Below are 21090 nucleotides of genomic sequence, written 5' to 3'. Positions count from 1 at the left end.
TTTGGTTTACAAACTGCATACAGGAAGCCAGATCCCACCCACATGCACACTGATCCTGGTTCCCAGGAGGCAAAGGAAATCAGGCATGTCATATATGCACACATTTTGGCACAGCGGGGACGCAGACAGTGATATCTCCCTGTGCCGAGGGACACCTTCACATCCTGTGCAGCTGCTAGAAAAGCACAAGGAAACATTGGCACATACTTGTGGGGCTACATACCTTTGTGAGGAGTTTGGTCCCCTGTAGCTGATGGTCATTAGCCATTCATCCTATGACTATTCACCCATTACAATTATAACAAGGCGTTTCCACAGGGTTAACAATTTAGGGATTGGCTTGGTGCTATGGAGGGTAGGACTGAGTTGCAACGGGGACATTGTGCAGTGCTTTTATCTTAAGCATTCACATTGGTTTACCAACCTCTGTTCTCAATAACACTCAGTCTCTATTAATGACCTTATCTATAATTTGGTTTGAAACGGGGGGTTCACCCCTTTTTTTCCCCACCATTCATTGTTGATGCTAACTTCACTCAGTAGTTATTATGGAGCACTAACCCCAAGGTTGTAAGTGATCGAGGTTTGGGGAGGCCAGAAGGGGCTGTTTAATGACTGGGTAGTGGCAGATACGTGTATTGTCAGTTTAATTGTTTTGTTGTTCTGTATATGAACTAAGCCATAAAAATGCTTATCTACCCATTTTCTGTGTTGTGAGTTCGGCTTTTAAAAGCATCAGTGATTTCTCTAAGCACATAACAATGCACCTTCCCCATCCCTCCCATGAACCATGGAGCCCAATTCCAAAACATCTTACATTCATCATACTTAGCAAGGAGGGTCCACGCAGAAGTCAAGGAAATGATGACATTTATTATAAGTAGTATATGAAACATGTAGTTGAAATATTTTTAAAAAGGAGTAAAGCAACAAAATGTAACGGGACTGAATTTGTAAACAACGATCAAATATTAATGTATTTGCATGCCCTCCCACACCACCTAAAAAAGGGGGAATGATGGTGGAAAACTGTTCTTGGGGACATTTTGTGTGTGTAGTCTGGGGGGCAGGCACTTGGTGGCTTCAGAGATTCCCATAGGCTCATCATTCCTCACTTGGATGCTCACTGGGGTCCTGCTGTGAGGGGTTTTGGCTGCTAGCAGAGGGTGTGGTCCTCGGAGTCCTACAGGCTCCTTCCATTCTCAAGGGGCTTGGCTCCTCTGCCTCACCAGCACCTTGGGTGGCACCCGGAGGAGGAGGAGTTAGGTCTGGTTCACAGAGAGGCGCTGTGGCCATGCCAGCAAACAGACTCTGAAATTGTTCAGCTACCAGTTCTATGAGCATCAGGGAATGCTCCTGTTCCCTATGGGAATGGTCCGATTCCCTAAGCATACCTCCTGCTCCAGGAAGCAGTTCATCAGTGTTTCTTCCTGCTGAAGAGCCTGATCCTTCCGTGCCTGAGGAACTCAAACTGCTCCAGGTTCCTCCTGTTCATGCCAATGAGAGGTCCTATGGCGGCCTTCTCTGTCTGTCTCTGCAGCGCTGCCCCTGCCCTCCCAGCAGAATGGTTTCCCTCTCAGGAGTCAAAGGTACTGCTAATTCAAAGAAAGTATATGTTATTTTTCCTTTGGAAGAAACCAAGAAATCCCCCCATATAACATAAATTTGCTGTAGAAGGCTACAATTTTGATAATTTTCAGCATTTCAGGAATGTGACTGTTAAGACTACCCTTGGTTCTCAGACAACTTTTGCAGCCCCTGAGGAAAGAGCAGAGGCTACTAATGGTAAGACACATGTACTAAATTTTTTTTAATGTAAAATTTTCATAGTGTCTTATTCAGGGTATGGGGAGGGAGGTGGCAGTTCCATCAAGGCGCTATTACCAGTTTGCAATTTTTTCTTTAAGGACTAGCCAACATTTGGAGAACATAACAGTTTTCAAGGTATCAGAAGGGAAAAGAGAGGTGGCTTTCCAGTCCTGTGGAGAAGATCTGGCAATCTATGCCAGAAATATATTTCTGCTAATGGTCACCTCACTGCATATTGCTGAATTGAGGGGTTTGAACAGTTATGAAGGTGGACTAAGCAAATTTGCACTGTCGTTGAACCTCAAGAACCCGCTGGAGTGTCCGCTACCCCAAAAATTTGCTGCAATATTCTTACAGGATTGGGAGGCAATTTGTTGATAAATTGACTATATTCCCACTTAGCATACACAGTTTCCATGCAATTTTATGGGCATTGTGCTGCTGGAGGTGCTGTCTTTTCAGGTGAAATGTAAAACCAAGGTCCTGATTACTTGTGACTTAAAAATCCCATGCCAATTTTTCCAAGTAGTAGGGTTACTCCCAGGGTCTTGGCCTAAATCCAATTCAAGCAATTATATTCTACCTACCTAAACATTTCCCTTTATGTTCAGTTGGTTATAGTATTATTCATTTTCTCTCTTGAAGTATTGCATAATGCTACTCTATACTATTTAAAAGTCTCTTGCCTTCTCTTCTGGAGTGGCTGCATTTCAATGATGCATGACCTGATATCTTGCATATAATAGTTTCTAAAGTTTAGTATGTACTTCAGGATCTTTGGAGAAAAGGTACTAAACAAGCATCAGTCATTTTTATTTCTAAGTGCTTCATCTCTGAAATGATGTCACAAGCTTCTGCAAATTCCACTTTTGAAACACTGATCAGACAAGTATGACATTCAAAAGTGCCCCTTTCAGAAATGAAAAAAACTTGGCCATCAAATATTTCTCACTGTAAGTACTTTAAAACATTTTCAAATCTAGGATCCTACAGTCAGGATCCTAAATCCAGAGTTATGCTCCTGTATGAATCCATAGATATACACCTGTATAAAAATGGCCTTGTTTTCAAATGTTCTATGTACTTGCACCTTCCACCAAATGTATTTCACTGATGAGGAAAGTGATACCGTTACAAATAGTTTATAATCTCTTGGCTCACCAAGTTTGGATCTATGTGATTAATTTCTCTTGTGCCACAGAGCACTGAAGCAATATCACAATATGACAGCAAACATTCTCATCAGTCAGTGGGGGAGTGAGGAAGGGTAAAGGAAAGTATCAATCTATCAGCCAGCCTTTCATGGTGGAATAGAGAGGGAATTCACCTTTTTCTCCTCCTCTCCTGGCTGACTTGGAAGTGGATCCACTCTTACATACTGAGACAACCCAGTGGCCACCAACCACATCCACAGGGAGGAAAATCTCAGCTATTTCAACACAGGTGGTCTGTTTGCTCAGACGTCCAGTGAATTGATTTGCTCAGTTCAAGTAGAGGATTCAGATGTGCACAATTTCTGAGCCTCATGAAGACCTGTAAAGGGCCACAGGCAGCTAAAGAATTGTGGATTAAGTATTAGTAGATTAGATGAACTGCTTTGAGCTCCAAAGAGGATGGGCCATAGAGCTTATTCAGTGCAAACAGGCAAGTTATGATTTCTGTAAAAAAAAAAATTCATCTCAATAAAGCCTAGTTTAGTAACATGGCAAAGATACCATTTAAATAGGAATATTATTAACTTTCAATTTCTAGAAATTGAAATAGAATCTGTTTTGGCAAAAACACTGCAGTCTTCTACCAAGAAAAACATTTTATGCAGTTATGTAAGCAATAAAAATAAATGTTTTATAAAATTTAGCCTGAAGGACTTAGAAAGTATTAAAAAACAATAATAATTAACCAGAGTTCTTGAGGTGTAGAGCAGCCAAAAATAACATCTAGTACAGCTGAAGATGGTGAGGTCATTTCTTGTATTGCACTCCAAACACTGACCACCTGCAGAGATGCAAAAATATTCAAAAGTATCTATTTCCCAAATATAGACATACTGAAAAATTCTCAGTCTCTTACCTGATTTTATTTTGCTGAAATAATGGAATTCAATACACATTTAATGTGCATTACAAGTAGTTGTTCCTATGGTGCAAAATTTGCCCATCCATTTATGAAGCTGATACTGTCTGTCCCTAGAACAAAAGTGCCATGATGCCAGTCTTCAGTATTCTTTTCCAGCTAATCTAAATAGTAACATTGGCATCACCACTTTAAGTCAAAGTTTTGCTCTTACAAAAAGAGATAATGTGTCTCTGCTCTACCACAAACAATCATACAAACATAAAATGAACTTTTGTCTAAGGCAATATTTGATGGGGATGTAGCAAATGTCTAATTTTAGCATTCTATTGAATATCAGATAATGTAATATTTATCCAAAACTGAAACAAAGGCCCATAGAGGATATCACAGTAAATATAAGTCACATCTTTTAAATGAGTTATGATCCAAAAAAGTCATTATTTCACAAATTGTCCAAAAAATGTAATTTATTCTTCTTTAAGTATGGAATTAATCCTCTATATCACAGGGTGAGTGGCTGATTAGCTACTGGAAATACTTGTATGAAATTACTGGTTGGTTCTAAACCCACAAGCAGGATACAACAGATATATAATTTTACATTTGTATCTTCCATTTGAGGATCTCAGTGTACTTTATAAACATGAATTAAGCCTCAAAACACACACTGAAGGTAAGTAATAGTATACGCATTTTAAAGATAAGTTAAGTGACTTGTCCTAGGGTTCGACAGTATTAAGGGTCAGAATCAAAAACGCAACCTGTGAATGAAGACTCGCAGGTCCCTCCTTTAATCTTTCTAGATATTAAAGTCAACAGAGGAACTACTAGTAATGAATCTTGCCCAGTGAAAACTGTCATTTACTGTTTGATGTGAACTACTTTACTTTGAAAATAATTTGAAAGATATTTTATGCAGCAAAAGGAAACTAAGTATTTTTGCATTCTATACAATTTCTTCTCACATTGGTTGATAGTTTGACTCCACCTATGGTCAATGGGATGCTTGTCACAGCCTTAATATTTTCAGACAGCATAATAAGAAATAATAACTAAAATTCTGAAGTCACCTCCCTTTTCATATTTAGTCCTATTCATTACTTCTTCAGCTTAGGTGTATCACCTTTTTCCTCTCTTTAATCTAAGCTTTTATATCACTATCTTCCAGCTAGTCGAGCACCTTACAAAATTAAATACAAATACTTCAGAGAAACTAAAGTTCATTTACTTTCTCCTTACCACTACTGATCAGATTTTTGGTTTGTTCATTTTTTTTTGTTCTGGAGGATAAGGCCAAATTTTTTGTCCCGAACTATTTTCGGCAAATAAATAAATAAATAAATAAATAAATAAAAATGGAGATTCGGATTGACCAAAATATTTTGTGAATATGTGTTGGATTGACGCAATTGTTTTGTGTTTTGACTGCAAACACTAAAATAAAATCTGAAAAAACTGAAATATTTTGTTTTGACATTTTCTAAATGAAATGTTTTAATCTTTCTATCAAAACAAATTTAAAAAAAAATTATTTCAATTTTATTTAAGTATGTTTAAGAAACCTTGAAAATAAAATTAAATGTTTTGTTTCAGGCCAAATGAACCATCCAACCTGAAACTATTTTTTTTTATTTTTCAGTACGGAGAATGAACTGAAAAATTAGTTATTTGCTCTACTGCTGCATGAAATACTATATTATCTGATTTTGACTTCTTGAAGTTTCCCCTCAGTCCTGCACAGACTCATTCCCTTTAAGACTAGCTTCCCCTGACTGGAGGCTAGGGCTGCTGTCATCTGACAATGGCAAAAAAATCACTGAGCCATTTTCTTCTAACACAGAACAAAGAACTTTATTCCTTTAGTAAAGATAACAATATTCACCCTAAATCTATTCTTTTCTCTGCAGAGTTGCAGCCTAGAACCTTCCTCAGCTCCTCTCTTACCAGGCTTTCCTTCCTGCTGTTTTAAAAAAAAAAAAAAAAAAAGTTTCCTTAATGGTGGAGATGGTTGTTTGAGAACAGGTGCAGCATTAAAGTATAGAAGAAGTAGAGAGCATGCAACCAGCTGGTGCCACTTTTGTGATCAACTCTTGGGGATGGATAGGGAAACAGATGAGAACTGCTGGGTATGTTTAGACTGACTCTTCCTCAAATAACCATCCAAGACCTAATTATTTAAATTCAAACGTATCTGGCCAAACCTGAATATAAGAATTTAAGATGAATACTCACTGGCAGTAGAAATCTGGTACAATTCTAATGAATACCATGGCTGTAATTTTCCTAAATCCATATTCCGATGTTTTGAAATATTTATTATTACAGACACCAGAAGCAACATCACTCCTCTTCATACCACATCTCTAATCACCTTATGAAAGCAAAGCCACCTTTTTTCATAAACTGAAGATAATTTTGGTGCCCAGTCTCACAGCACAGGCTATGTCCAAAAAGCATGAAAAAACATTCCTTTGTGAAAGGGCTGGACAAAGCTCAAAAAGGCTAGCAGGATCCACTGCTGGAACATAAGATTTCCTGGCCATCTAAATGCAAGATATAGCACTGGAACTGGTCTGCAATTTTGGGAGCATCTGGATTTGTTTAAAATATTACTGTATTACACACACAGTGGTGTACTCTGTGTATTGTTTTAATGTATTTATGTAATTCAAGGGTTTCTGTATAAATAATGCATGCTAATGTAAATTTCATTGGTGCACACACATAGTATACTGATGTTCAAATTCAGGCACTGGTTTACACATAAACTGTGGCGTTTATGTGAGGAAAAAAGCCAGGAACAAAGCAATTTCTTTTGATTCACACACATTGATTAGTGACTGAATGATCTGTCTCACTTACACCCAGGAAGGTCTGATGTGGTCCTAGTCCTGGAAATAGCAAGACAGAACTAAAGACCTATGAGTCTGTGACTGGATGGAGAATTAATTTCAAAGAAGCACGAGTTACAGTTTTATGGAGACACAAGAAACAATGTTAGAGAGACAAGATCATCAGAGGGCCAGGAATCAGTTGAAGACCGAGAAAAGTAGTAAAAAACTCCCTGACCGGAATGTGTCAGGAACACAGCTGAGCCAAGAATTTTAAATGGCAAGGGAGAACAATAGAGACAGAAAGTAATGACAGGATCTTCAACGGTCCATTAAGAAATCTCCATCATAGATTCCTGGGTACCAAGAACTTGCTCTGGCACTAAAGAATATTAAAATCTAATACTGGTTTTTTTTTGGGGGGGAAGGGAGGATTGAGACATAAGGAATCAAGTCATGTCTCCTACAGTGCAATAGAATGTTGTGTTCTACTTGATATTTTTCTTTTAATTGCTTTCATTCCTGAGCGGGTCCCAAAAAAACTGAGCATAGGAACTATATAACTTACTTACTTTGGGACAGGGTGCCATATGCCAGTAAGGTCAACACCATCCTGAGTTAGGATTAAATCTAAATGGGCTTTTTGTGTTTTCCACATTTTTTTTTTTAATGGCCAGTTCATTTATGCTCAGCATAGGAAGAAAAGCTGCAACTGCACCTAGAATCTTGACTGAGTGTGGTAAAAAATGGTACAACAGTTACCACGGGTATGATATGCTAGACAAGAAAGTCTTTGCCTGAACTGGTAGAGATATTAGGCCACGTTTTGTTTTAATACTGTTAACATTTCAAGCAAATATTATTATTCTTGTAACAGGGCAGGCTACACTCCTGTCCTGAGATCCCACACAAAATCTTTGGACACTTTGTTAGCACTTCGGTGAGTTTTATTTATATTACCTCCACCAACACGATCCCATGTAGCAATTCTAGCTACAGCTTTCCTATTCCTCAGGCCTTTGTCCAGGGAGATAGAGAATTCTCACCACCCTGAGATCTTACTTCCTCTGGGCTCTGTTAAAGGCTTGTCGACACTTAAAACGCTACAGCGACACAGCTACACCACTGTAGTGCTTCGGTGTAGACACTACCTATGCCAACAGGAGTTCTCCCATCAGTTGTCAGTGGAAGAATTGTTCCATGCACTTAGGGCTGCCTACATGGGGACTCGGATTTTTCACACACCTGAGCAACGTCATTACATCAACCTACTTTTCTAGTGTACATCAGGCCTTAGCCCCTCCCTGCTGTACTTCCAGTGCTTTTTAACTACCCCCTCAGCTAACCAATAATTAGCTCCTCCGCCCCAGTCTGATTAGGTAATTAACTATTCCACTTCTCCATCAGGAAGGGGACTAAGGAACGCTTAAGTGATCAGAGTGCCAAGCCAGTTCCTGGCTCTCAGCACGCGGTCAAATCTCTTGACTAGATCAGAAGGCGTCAGATGAAGTGAGCTGTAGCTCAGGAAAGCTTATGCTCTAATAAATTTGTTAGTCTCTAAGGTGCCACAAGTCCTCCTTTTCTTTTTGCGAAGTCAGAACAATATACCTTGTACGGCTTCTTTCCCAGCAACACAGATAAGACCTAGTAGAGCAGCCCATCGTGTCCCGCCCAATGCAGGATGGTTCGGCAGCTGCCACTTTTGTGATCAGCTCTTGGGGAGGAGATGTCTAGGGAAACAGGCGTACCCGTTACATCCCAATAATGCCCTACACTGGTTCCGGAGTTCAGCTGTTATATCTGTCCACCCAAAGGGGACTGGCACCGGGCAGCACAGACAAGACGGGTGGGGAGCAGTTTTCAGAGGAGATGGGCGGGGGGAGAGAGCCGGGAAAAGGAAGCTCGAGAAGATTTCGCCCAAAGACATTCGGCATTTCTGCTCTGCCATTCCGTGACCCGCCCGGCCGGGTGAACGGGGTCCCCGGTGCAGGTCCCACTGTAACGCGCCGCCCGTATACGCTCCTGGCAAGTCCCTGCGGCGGGCGGCGCGCCCCGGGGGCCCCTGCGCAGGCGCGCCCGAGCATCCCAAGAGAACACGGCGGGATCCATCGCTCCGGGCTCGCCCCGGGAGCACCTCCGTCGACCGCCGATTCGCCGGATCCTGGAGGACGAGAGGCGGGGCCGAGGCTGGCCCTCGCCACAGTCGTGACGGCAGCGGCAGCCCCGCGCGTGCGCGGCAGTTTGCGTATCTGCGTCCCTCTCCCCTCGCGGCAGCTTGCGTCGCTGGAGAATCCGCACATGCGCACTCCCGCGCGGAAGGAAGGAGGCGGCCCTGGGCCATGATCCCCACCCCGCGGCACCCGCACGTGGGCCCGCACGGGCCCTTCAGCGAGGTGTACGAGCCGGCCGAGGACACCTACCTACTACTGGACGCGCTGGAGCGGGACGCGGCCCAGATCAGAGACGCGGGGTGCGAGCTGGGGGGCAGGGAGGGAAGGAACCAGCGAGAGGCCGGTCAGCAGCCAATGGGAGCAGCCGCTGGTGGGGTGGGCGGAGTCGGCGGCGCCGTGAGCACGTGCCGGTGACAGCCCGTGCTGCGGCTGTTAGGGAGGCGGGGCTGGAGCGGGGGCGGGGCGGTCGCTGCTGAGGGGCGTGGTCTGGGGGGGAGGTGGGCAGGGCTATTGGTTGGCTCCCCTATTGGCTGTCAGTGGTTTCCCGTTGGGAAACAGTCCAGGCCCCGGCGGGGGCGACAGCAGACAGAGCCGCGCCTTCGCCCTGCGAGTCCTTGCGCCGGGATCCGCCTCGGCGCCTGCGCCATCGGCGTCGCCCTGCGCGTGCCCGGGCGGGACACGTCCCACGAGCTGGGCGGGGCGGGGCGGGGCGCTGTGTGAGCCCCTCCCCCCTCTTCAAAATGCAAAACTGGGGACACCCTGCCAGAGCCTGGTGCTGGTCAGAGCCATCCAGGGAGGCCTGGACCCTCCACCTATCTTTGGTGGGGGCTGGGGTACCCAAGAGCAGTCCCTGGCCTGTGTCCCTGTTCCCCCTCTCCCCCTCCCCGCCAAGGGCTGATGGAGGGTCCCTGGCTCTCCGCAGCAGACTGGGCTTCCAGGATGGCTCTTACCGCAGCCTGGCCAGCTCTGGCTTCTGGCCTCCCGTGGGGCAGGGCCTCAGGGAAAAGAGGAGGAGCAGGGGGTGGGGCCTAGTGGTGAGTGGAGGGGACTAAGGGCCCCTTGAGAGCCACACACACACACTGGAAAGAGGCTGGTGCTGCCCCTAAGCTGTGGGCAGGTGCAGAGTGATGCCACAGGGAATCCAGGATAAATGTTGTCCTGGAGTAATTTAGCCCAGCACTGGGACTTGAAACTAGCATTTTGGGACTGTCCCACTCAATTAGGGATGGGTGGTCGCCCTACTCATAGCTCCTAAGTAGTTTCAGTAAATAATGTAAACATCTGCCAGGTTTCAAATCACTGGTTAACTTAATCCTTGGCGTGATGCTCAGTTTTTTCAGGAATGATGTGCCCCAAACCGGTTTTACTTTGTGAGGAGTGGAATGATTTTAATTTATTGGAATATAGATTCAGATAGGACTTGGTTCTGTGCTGCTCCTTTTCATACACAAAATATCTCAAAGTGCATTGCAAATATAATTTAATTTGAATGGGCTCCATACAATGAAATTATCTTGTTGCTTGCCTTGAAATTTCTATTACTTATACGTGTCCAGAGCCAGCTCAAATGTGGACCCATTAGAATAGTCACTGGGATATGTCGACATTGCAGCTGGTAGCAAGCCTCTGGACTCAGGCTAGTGGAGCTCGAGCTAGTGCACTAAAAATAGCGTGGACATTGCACCTCAGGCATCATCTTGCGCTCTCAAGCCCACCTGATCCCCTTGATCTGAGCTTGGGTGGCTAGCTTGAGTCTCCACGGGAACCACAACATCCACACTGCTATTTTTAGAGTGCTCACTTGAGCCCTGCTAGTGCAAGTTTGTCACCAAGTGCATTGGGTAGACATATCCTTGGGATCCCAGTTTCATTGTGACCTGCTCCAAACTCTTAGGCCTTGGCTGCTTGGTGGAGGAGGTGGAGATGTGTCGAGAACTGTTGTTTTTGTGTCGTCAATGGATGTTTCCTGTTAACAGGGGGAAGGAAACCTACAATGTGCCCCAGCGAGGGCTGTGATAAGTAGGAAATATCTTGATTCCCCAGGGGACACAAACCATGACAGGTCTTCCCCTGGAGAGCTGTCAGTCAGCACAAAGCAGATCATATGGCACACCACTCATCTTGATCTTGAGGGCAGTATGACCAGTAAACTTCGTTATTAGTGAGGTCTCCAGTGGCTGCAGTTTTGACAGTATTACCTGATCCAGGCCTGCATATGTCCATCCTAGATACTCCTGTGAAGCGGGTATTTTAATTACTTTGCACTGATTATTTTTATTTAAATTTAGAGTTGGCATCTCCCTTGAAGTAGGATCTGGATCGGGTGTGGTTTCAACATTTCTGGCTTCCATTGTTGGACCCAGTGCATTGTACATGTAAGTATTATAATACCAATTTTTTAGATTGTTGCAGCTAATAATATAAGAATACTTATATTATTAAGCTCTTACGATATATAGTGCTTTTCATTTCAAAATATTTTACAGTCACCAACCATATAGAGAAATATTATCTCCATTTTACAAATGGATTTTTAAAGACATCTAGATTCCTATTGCCCCATTGATTTCAGTGAGAGTTTAGACACCTAAATAGCTTTGAAAATCTGGCCCTAAATTACTTGCTCAAGACCACCTATTGGTCTAGTAGTAGAGCCAGGGCTAGAGTTCTGAAATTCCTTCTTCCCAGCTTGAGCTCCATCTGTAGACATGTTGTCTCTACCGTGTTTACTCAGAACTTGATCCTGAAAACACTTGTCTAACTTTACTCATATGAGTTGTTCTGTTGAGCTCAGTGGGAATACTCGCATGTGTAACATTAAGCAAATGCTCAAGAGTTTGCAGGGCTGGGCCTCACTGAGTACCTATTATGCAGTGCCATAGTTGGAAAGGCAGTCTCATTATAAACACTTGTTTTCACAGACAAAATCATTTTAGGCTGAATTTCTAATGTCTGTTCTCAGCCCAAATTTTGTTTGAAAGTCTGGTAAAATTCTCTTGGCCTTTTATGAGTTATCTGAGCACAAAATGTAGAAAACGGTGATATTGTAGTATGTTGTATTGCTTGAGAAATAGTATGTCATAATTTAATTCAATGTAATGCATCCGCAGATGAGGACAAAGTTATAGTTATGTCTGAGCTTGCAACCTTAACTTTAACATTTCCTTGACTTTTGAGTACTTAGGCAACCTTAATCTTTTCTTAGCATAGTGTTATTGTATGAAATTTCATATGTGTAGAGCCACAGTACGAGCAACAAGAACTGTATGTTCTTTTCAAAGCTTAGATGATGATTATTCAGTAAGGCCATGTCTACGCTACAAGATGGGGTGAAAACAGTGGGTCTGTGTACTCAGCATGGCTCAGCCATAACGCTGCTGCTGCTACCGCAGTTGTGCTGCTATTTATATTTGTGCTAACTGGATGAGAGCTAGTGTGAGTATGTGTGCGTGAGCAGGGGAATCACATTCATTGACACACAAGGCTTGAGGTCACATCACATAATAGCATTCACATTCTTGCTTTAATTTTTTAGTTATATCTTGTAATGTTGATGTGACATTAATGTTTTGCTTTCAGATGTACAGATATCAACCCTATAGCAGCTTTTTGTACCTTGGAGACAGCTGTACTTAACAAAGTTCACATTCACCCAGTAATTACTGACTTGGTAAGATACAAATTCCTATAACTGGACCTTCTAATAGTTTTGCAATTCTTACAATGTACCATGAGAGGCTTGCCTGTAACCATTGAGATACTGTTCCTTCACGCTGAAAGAAAGACAAGGGGCAATGGATGTGTTTTAATTAGGCCACAGTTTTATTCACTTATCATATCTGGGACTACCCAACAATAAATTGTACAGCAGGTCACCATTCCACCTACTCAGGAGGGCTGCTGTCAGCCCTCTCAACCTGGTCCTAGCCAGCCTGTTGCTGCCATCCCACTACCCTCCCCTCATATGAAGGATTAAGGAGGCTGGAAAGCAGGGAGGGGGTTGGTTCCCCACTGTACCTCATGTTAGGAGCCCCAATCTCCCTTCCCCAGCTACCTTAAGGGATGCTTTCCTCTAAATCTACTTCCAAATCCATTTAATCTGAGAACCATATCCCCTCTGTAATGAATACTGGGCACATTTGTTACTAAGTGATGACATTTTGACTTAACCTCCTCGCCTACCCCACTGGGTCCCTTATCTGCTGTGGAGAAGATGGAAAAAACCTGCCCCACCTCATCCAATCTGGTGGTGAGGAAAAAATTCCTTTGCGGCTCCAGAAGAAGAAGTTGAGTAGCATCATGCTCACAGCAGATCATGAAGAAACCAAGTCCTACTCGGATCCCATCACTAGGAGGGTGGGTGTTGCCAGCCTGATCGCAGTGAAAGTATGTTTCTCTGGAACTGTTCGGGGTGTAGTTGCCTCTAGGCACATGAAAGGACGGTGTCTCCCTTCTAACCTGGTCCAGCCACTTCCTGTTCTCCCCTGGTCTGGCCAGGTAAATTTTCCCCTTCCTCTCCCCTCTGCCACCCACTTGCAAAGGGGGCCCAATTAAGGGCAACAACCCTTCCAGACAGACTGACAAAGAACCTGGAGCACTCAGATGGTATTTACTGCCATATGTTAGTAAGGTAAACAGTCTTGTATGCCACAATATACAAGTATTTGTTTTATTAAATTGTAAAGCACTCTGGTGGATGGCAGTAGCTTGGACACAGTTGCAAGCTTACAGAAAACTAAGTAAAAACTGATCACAGTGCCCACTGTTTCCTCAAAAATTGGTGCAGAAAACCCAAATAGAAAGGCTGATGAAAAGAGAGGGACAAAAACAGCTGATAAGGGACCAAACTGAATCTGAAAAGAAAATGTACTTCAAATTAGACTCTAAATCAATTCAAATGTAGAGCAAATACTACATAATCGGGGAATGGATTTGAAACTGTTAACACCTGGAGCTTTCTTATTAATGTTGTACCCATGACAGTAATGCTCTGCCAATGCACAAGCACAAGTCCAAGTCCAAGTCATTTTTGTCATGAATTCTATTTGCTAATGATTTTTTTTTTTAAACCTTCCAGGCAGTGTGTTATGGGAAACTAAGTTTCACGTTTTCTTCAATGAGCTCTTTTAACTTGTAAAAAAAATCTTGAGAATTTAATGAAAGATGACAGATTCAGCTAATTCCAATTATTAGCAAAGGAACACTTCTTCATTTGGGAATTAGACTTTACACAGAGGCCTATATAAAGTAGTTGATGAACAGCTAACAGATGATAAACTTTCTATCACTTCTGAACAGGGATAGATATGAATCTGTAAGCAAGCTCTTTTAATTAGTATAGGGTTTTTCTTTCATCCTCTTGCTATTCTGTATCTCTAGTCCATGTTTTGGACCCTGTTGTGTATGTCATCATACAATAAATTTATATTTTTACTTGTTGCATTCTGTGGGCTGCCCTTGCACATTGAAAGACAGGTTTAGTGCTGTTGGACCAAGCATAGGGGCTGAGCTATTCAGAACCAAAGAGGACAATTTAATGCATTGCTATGAATGGAAGGTGAAATATGAGTGGTCCCAACTATACTTATTTTGATTTATAAAAATATGAAATAATTCAACCCTTCCTATGAGGAATCACTTGCTGTATAGTCATCCTAGAAGAAGGGATGCTTGATTTTATAGAGAAATTATCTAGTTCTCTTATTGAGATAAATTACTCAACCTTGTAATTTACCCACGTATGAAATGGATTATTATCTCACAACCAGGTCATTTTTATTGTTATCTACTAAATAAAGCACCTGTAATTAGCATATTTTTAAAACATTTTGCTTAGTCAGGGTCCTTGAAATTTACTTTTTCATATTGTCCATTATTGACTATTGGTTTTGGTAACTAAAAAAGATAAGAAAAATAGATGGTGACAACATGGTCACCTTTTGCTTGGCTGGCTAAATTTATGGGAAATTGCACAGATTTGTGTTTTTCAAAATAATTCCTTTGTACTCCTGTCATACAGAAAATAAGAAAGAAGTATCTTAATTAACAGTCTGTTTTGGCTTAAGTCGTTTGAGGTAAGTAAGGTTTCCATAGCTAAGTACAGGACTCTTTCTATATCTCAGTAGTGTATAACTGTTCGTAAACCTATTAATTTTCTTCCTGTCTTGATAATGATTGATTATATTCAAAGCTTACTCTCTCATTTTAGTCCCATATATGACAAATCTGCAGTCTCACAATACCTACTGTATAATGAGAAATGTGTGTTCCTGCCATAAATAAAAAACGAAGCTAATAAAAGAACTGCCTAAGTATAACTAACTTGTTTCCTACCTCACTTTTATCTCTAGGTCACAGGATTGTTACCAAGATTAAGTGGGAAAGTTGATCTCCTACTGTTTAATCCACCATATGTGGTAACCTCTTCTGAAGAGGTAGGGATCACTGAGATTTGAGGAGATGCAATTAAAAAAAAAACTTCTGCAGCTCAGTGGATATGAAAAATTACTCGTTTCTGATATGATAAATTGGTTTGTAATCTCTAGTTGTCAGACTACTGTGTCCTGAATTGCTGTGCTTTGAAAAAGTAGTGAGGGGTCATGTGGAGCCAGTGGTGATAACAAAACTGTTTGAGGTAATTAGAATCACTCACTTTACTGCACTTTCTGCATAAGAGCTAAAGGACATTAGTGACCAGTGTTCCACAAAATATTGCTCCATCCTTGCTGGTAGAATTCAGTAAATCCATGTCTACACAGGGATGCTTAGGAATCACTAAAGGTGTGAAGTCAGGGCACATAAATTAAAGCATGTTTAATCCCCCATGTCAGCGCTCTTATTGAGGAGTAAAGTGGCTTTAGTTCTCTAACTTTGATTAAGGGCTTGGCTACACTTAAAATACTGCAGTGGGGTAGCTGCACCGATGCAGGTGCACTTGTAGCATTACAGTGAAGATCCTACCTACACAAATAGGAGGGCTTCTCCGTACTCCATCTCCGGAGAGGTGGTAGCTGTGTCAACAGGAGAAGCACTCCCATTGACATAGCGCTGTCTATCCCGGGGCTTAGGTCAGTATAACTGCATCACTCAGGTGTGTGGATTTTCCACGCCCCTTTGAGTGACATAGTTAATACTGACATAAATTGCTAGTGTAGACAAAGTTACAACGAACTAATTCCACTTCATTCCTGAATAAGATCCACTTGAAGGTTTAATCATGCTAGTTGATTTGCCTTAACTTTCCTGATTATCTGCATGTAGACAAGCCATAAGACATTTTAATTTCGATCTGTCAGATATTTTCCATTGGAATGATTTTCTGGTGGAAAATGCCTTTTTCACAAAATCAGAATTTTCAGGGATGAGTGTCTTGGCTCTCACCTCCCATGGCAGCCCACCCAAAGGCTCTTTCTGCCTGCAGGGAGAAACAGAAATTGATGAGAGCCATCCAGATGGGCAGTTGACAAGCTGAAAAATTCTGTTTTAGTTCTCCCAAAATGGAATTTTTCAGAATTTCTGGCTTGTGAAAAATCTTGAGCTATTTACTTTTTTTGTCCAAAATTGGGACTACATTTTTCGAAAACCTCAACATTTTCTATGGGACAGAAATTCCTTTTTCTGGACTGCTCTAGTTTTTGCCTTTCATTTGTATTCTTCAGGACTCTTGAGGCATGTCTACACTGCAATAAAACATCCATAGGTGGCCCATGTCAGCTGACTTGGATCACGGGGCTCAAGCTGCAGGGCTGTAAACTGGAGCGTATAAAACTGTGAAGGAGGAGGTTCCGAGAGTCCAGGCTCCTGCCCAAATCCAAACATCTACACTGCAGTTTTATAGCACTGCATCCTGAGCCCCCAGAGCTCAAGTCAGCCGCAAGTGTTTTATTGCAGTGTAGTTTTATTGCATATCCTTGGTGGAATTTATGCAAATACTTTCCATATGCATCTAGAGGAAAGTATATGCTTTGAATGTTACAAAACGTGTCTATTTCCAAACAGCATCAACAAAGACCTTCTTTAAATCCAAACAGAGCTCATCTATTTGGAGGATAAGTCTGAAATTTGACTTGTATGCTGCATAAACAAAACTGCCATGTAGCAATTTTAGAATTGAAATGATTGTAATTCAATAAGCTCCTTAGGATAGGGACTGTGGTAATGCTCTTCCTAAAGTGTCATGAACATATATAGCACTCTATAGTCATATGTAAACCATTAGTAAAAAATTCATCTTCCTTTAATTTCTCCTAGGCACAAAGCCATGGAATAGAGGCAGCCTGGGCTGGAGGCAAAAATGGCAGAGAGATAATGGATAGACTTTTTCCTTTAGTGCCAGACCTGCTTTCAACAGGAGGATTATTCTATTTAGTTACAATTAAAGAGAACAACCCAGGTAACAGAATTCTGTTTGCTTAATGCTTCTGTTTGTTAAACTATATATTACTAATACGTACATGAAAACTATGAGTACAAGACTAAGGTGCTATAGCTAATCAGACATTGCCACTATTACGCAAGAATGGGAAACTTTGAATTGAGTAATATCTCAGAGAAATCAGCTGGCCTGTACATGGCAGTAGCAAGTCACACTTGGTTAATAATATTTATTAGTATGGAAACATGTAGGACTAAATTCATAGGGCGGACTTGATTGAGCATGGCAGCTGCCCAACTTTTAGGCACCCTTCTGCTAAGTTGTATTCATGATCCCAAGTCAGGTTCCCTCTACAATGCACTGGGAGACTTAGGTGCCTAAAAAGATTCACAGAAGTCAGCATGCTAAGCCAGCCAATAGGAAATGACAAGGAGAGGGGTGTGGCCTAAACCCTGTCTCTCAAAGGAGTTATGTGCCTAACTCTGGCCTTGATCGAGGCACCTCCCTCTACTTGGAATTCATAGTAGTGAACCCTCTCCTGGAGTTGGGTGCCGAAGCCAGGTCAGCCGTTTTTGAAGAAATATCGTGGTGGTGGTCTTAGTGCCTCCTTGCATGCCCAGTACCCTAGTGGTTAGAGTATCACCCAGGATGTTGGAGACACTAGTTCAAATCCCCACTCTGCTGGATTGGGAGTAGGGACTTGAACATGGGTCTCACTTCCCAGCTGAGTGCCCTAACCACTGGACTTTAGAGGCTCTCTTTTTCAATGAATAGTTAACTATTTTATACAAAGTGGAACAACTTAGACAGGAGAGACTGAGAGAGGCCCACCCCAGACTAGCCCATGGCCCAACAGTTAGGGGACTGATGTGGGAAACCCACATTCAGTTCTCTGCTCCGCATTAGGCAGAGTAGGGATTTGAACCCTGGTTTCCCACATCCTGTGTGAGTACTGTAACTATTGGGAGTAAAAGGTGTGGGAGGGGCAGCACTGCCTCTTCAGGTGTGTCTTGTGCAGGGCCAAATCAAGTAGATGTGCTCTATGGCAGCCTCTGAGCATGTGTTCTGGATTGCACTCTGCAGGCGAGCTACGTGGGGGAATGCTTTCTTTGTGAATCCTGCTATGGCTTAGGCATGAGTTAGGTGCCAAGCTGCTTGGTGGTTTCAGGGCTGAGGCAGCTGAGCATGTGCCCATTGGCTGAAATTTAGGCACCTTGGAGACTTCACCAGTAAACGCTGAGCACCTAGGGACTTTAGGCTACTACAAGGTTAGGTGGCAGCTGAGCGGGGGTGTAAGGTTCTAAATTTCTGCTTAGACACTTTACATGACAGCCCCAGTTGTGAATCCTACCCTTTCTGGCAAGTTTTACTGTAGGGTTTTCAAATTAATTTGTGTTCTTTGTACACATCCTTTTATCAAAGCTTCTGCCTTTATAAAACCTTCTTTGTTCAAGCCACTATTTAGTATATGCAGGAGAAAATACTGTCCATTACAACACTGACCCAAGTAGTATGGGAAATATGGGTTTCATCTGCTGAAGTAAAACTAACACTGAAGTTTGGAATTACTCCAGGGCACTCCCACATTTGAACGTTTTCAGACAGGGCTCAAATATCAGATTTGCAGTTGTACTCTGCTGGAAATTTACAAAAAAAACAACCAACAACCCTTTTTTATTAAATACTTGAAACCTGAGTATAGTGGTGAATTTTTTTTTTAATTGAAGCAATTAGTTAAGATAGGAATATTGATTCATTATACTATGATTCTAACTAATTTGCAGTTTCAGTATAACTGCACTTAATTCTTTCTGGCTTTTGTGTTAATATACAGAATATTAAAAGCATACAAGCACTTAAATTTTAAGCACATTTTTTAATCTTAAACTTATTTACCAGTACAACTAAGTATTTAGTATATGTTTCAAAGACATTAATATCCAACATTTCCAGTAGAAAGCCAAGTTCATGTGGTTTTGTTGGATGACTACTTTAAAAATTGTTCTAATCACCTGAAGGAGCATGATGGATATTTTATGAGACTATGTAATCTTTTTCGTTTTGTAATTTGCTTTTAGCAAATAAATCAGTTTAAGGCAGGATGGGCTTTTTAGGTGGCGATTAACACAAACTGAACTGTAATGCTGTACATTTTTAATTACAGATGAAATTTTGGAAACAACGAAGAAATACGGTTTAAGGGGTACTAGAGTACTTTCTAGACAAGCAGGAAGAGAAACTCTCACAATTCTCAAATTCAGCAAATCCTGATGACTGCTCTTAAATCTTCCATTGCTGAAGATGTTGAAAGTTAAACACAAATGGCATTACAATGGCTAGGCTATTTTGTGACTGTAAACTATAACTCAACAGATTTTGAAAAAATTATCCTGTCTCCTGACCTGTACAGGAAAATTGAGCAAAACGTTCATTGTTGTTCCCTTAACCTGGCCGTCAACCCACTGTGATCTGTAATCAGTGAGGGCGAAGTTGTTTCTGGACTTGGTTTTCTATGTAGCATAGTGGAACAGTAGCTGAAATGTAAACTTTAAAAATTGGCAGTCACACTTTAAAATGTGGAAATTCACTGGTATTTATTTAGTTTTATAACTTGAATATTTTTATGTGATCATGCATTTAATATTTTATTTACCTTTGTCGTTCATATGGGTTCTCAAAACTGTTTTTGTTTCAGTACTTTGTCTTGTCTTATGGTAATTATTCTGTACAGATAGCTGATTTAAATTAATACTTAAGAAGCCACTGATCATGGGGTTAGTGGCCTCAGTCTTACATTCTGTACTTGTTGCAGAATCACCAAAAGCCTAGTGCATAGAAACTAATTTTGCTCACATAATCGGAAAACTCTTGATCTTATCTTGCTACTGTATTATCGCTATGACTATTCCAACAGATGTACCCAATATGGAGTTCTATGTCATCCAGGGTCTTTAAGCTAAATGCTATGGGTTAATAAACATTGTAAAAAGTTCAGTTCAATTTAATCAATTTTACAAAATTATTTTAGGGTAGAGACTAATTTTTAGACTATAAAAAGGAAGGCTTCGTTAAAAGGTACTTTCAGTAGAGCCTAGAAAACTAACAAGTGACAGTTCTTTATGAAGCAGGTCCATATATGACTATGGTATACCATTTCTATACTAATGCACCATAAAATGTATGGGCTGGAGACTTGTATGGTCTGATTATCTCCCTATATTTAAGCCCCTTCGTTTTCAGATTAAACCGGTTTTTATCGAAAAATTCCTGGGTTTTACAAGAAGTATTATTCTTTTTTTTTTTCTGATTTTTCACCCTACTTTTGTATCATTCAAATGTATTAAAAATAACTTGCTTTATTGGAAAATACAATACTTCGTATGAGATATGTATTATGATAATACATTAGTCTGAATAGAATATCAGGGTTTGAAGGGACCTCAGGTGGTCATCTAGTCCAACCCCCTGCTCAAAGCAGGACCAGTCCCCAACTAAATCATCCCAGCCAGGGCTTTGTCAAGCCTGACCTTAAAAACCTCTAAGGAAGGAGATTCCACCACCTCCCTAGGTAATCCATTCCAATGCTTCAGTACCCTCCTAGTGAAAAAGTTTTTCCTAATATCCAACCTAAACCTCCCGCACTGCAACTTGAGACCATTACTCCTTGTTCTGTCATCTGCTACCACTGCGAACAGTCTAGATCCATCCTCTTTGGAACCCCCTTTCAGGTAGTTGAAAGCAGTTGTCAAATCCCCCCTCATTCTTCTCTTCTGCAGACTAAACAATCACAGTTCCCTCAGCCTCTCCTCATAAGTCATGTGTTCCAATC

General features: G+C 41.6%; 1 protein-coding gene and 1 long non-coding RNA gene across 6 annotated transcripts; one reads left to right on the top strand and one right to left on the bottom strand.

The window, feature by feature from the left end:
• Window positions 1-853: 853 nt before the first annotated feature.
• LOC119862261 lies at window positions 854-9352 on the bottom strand. Of its 4 annotated transcripts, XR_006279313.1 has the most exons (5): window positions 9137-9352; window positions 8325-8446; window positions 3710-3804; window positions 3137-3467; window positions 854-1595 (listed from the first exon to the last, which is right to left on the bottom strand). It is a non-coding gene; the product is annotated as an uncharacterized LOC119862261 (long non-coding RNA). The 4 variants fall into 4 exon arrangements; XR_005295230.2 differs by lacking the exon at window positions 9137-9352 and having other exon boundaries at window positions 8325-8557; XR_006279316.1 differs by lacking the exon at window positions 9137-9352 and having other exon boundaries at window positions 854-1592; window positions 8325-8557.
• N6AMT1 (N-6 adenine-specific DNA methyltransferase 1) lies at window positions 8668-20255 on the top strand. 2 transcript variants are annotated; one of them, XM_038418631.2, is made up of 6 exons: window positions 8668-9186; window positions 11176-11262; window positions 12467-12557; window positions 15238-15321; window positions 17138-17279; window positions 19426-20255. In XM_038418631.2, exons 1-6 carry the CDS (start codon window positions 9056-9058, stop codon window positions 19530-19532), a joined length of 642 nt encoding a protein of 213 aa, XP_038274559.1. In that variant the 5' UTR covers window positions 8668-9055; the 3' UTR covers window positions 19533-20255. The 2 variants fall into 2 exon arrangements, with proteins under 2 accessions (XP_038274559.1, XP_038274569.1); XM_038418641.2 differs by lacking the exon at window positions 15238-15321 and having other exon boundaries at window positions 8766-9186.
• Window positions 20256-21090: the final 835 nt, after the last annotated feature.

Source organism: Dermochelys coriacea, chromosome 1, assembly GCF_009764565.3.
Source record: "Dermochelys coriacea isolate rDerCor1 chromosome 1, rDerCor1.pri.v4, whole genome shotgun sequence".
Taxonomy (NCBI): Eukaryota; Metazoa; Chordata; order Testudines; family Dermochelyidae; genus Dermochelys; species Dermochelys coriacea.
The sequence above is the reverse complement of the archived record's forward strand: the minus strand, read 5'-3'. Positions and strand labels throughout refer to the sequence as shown.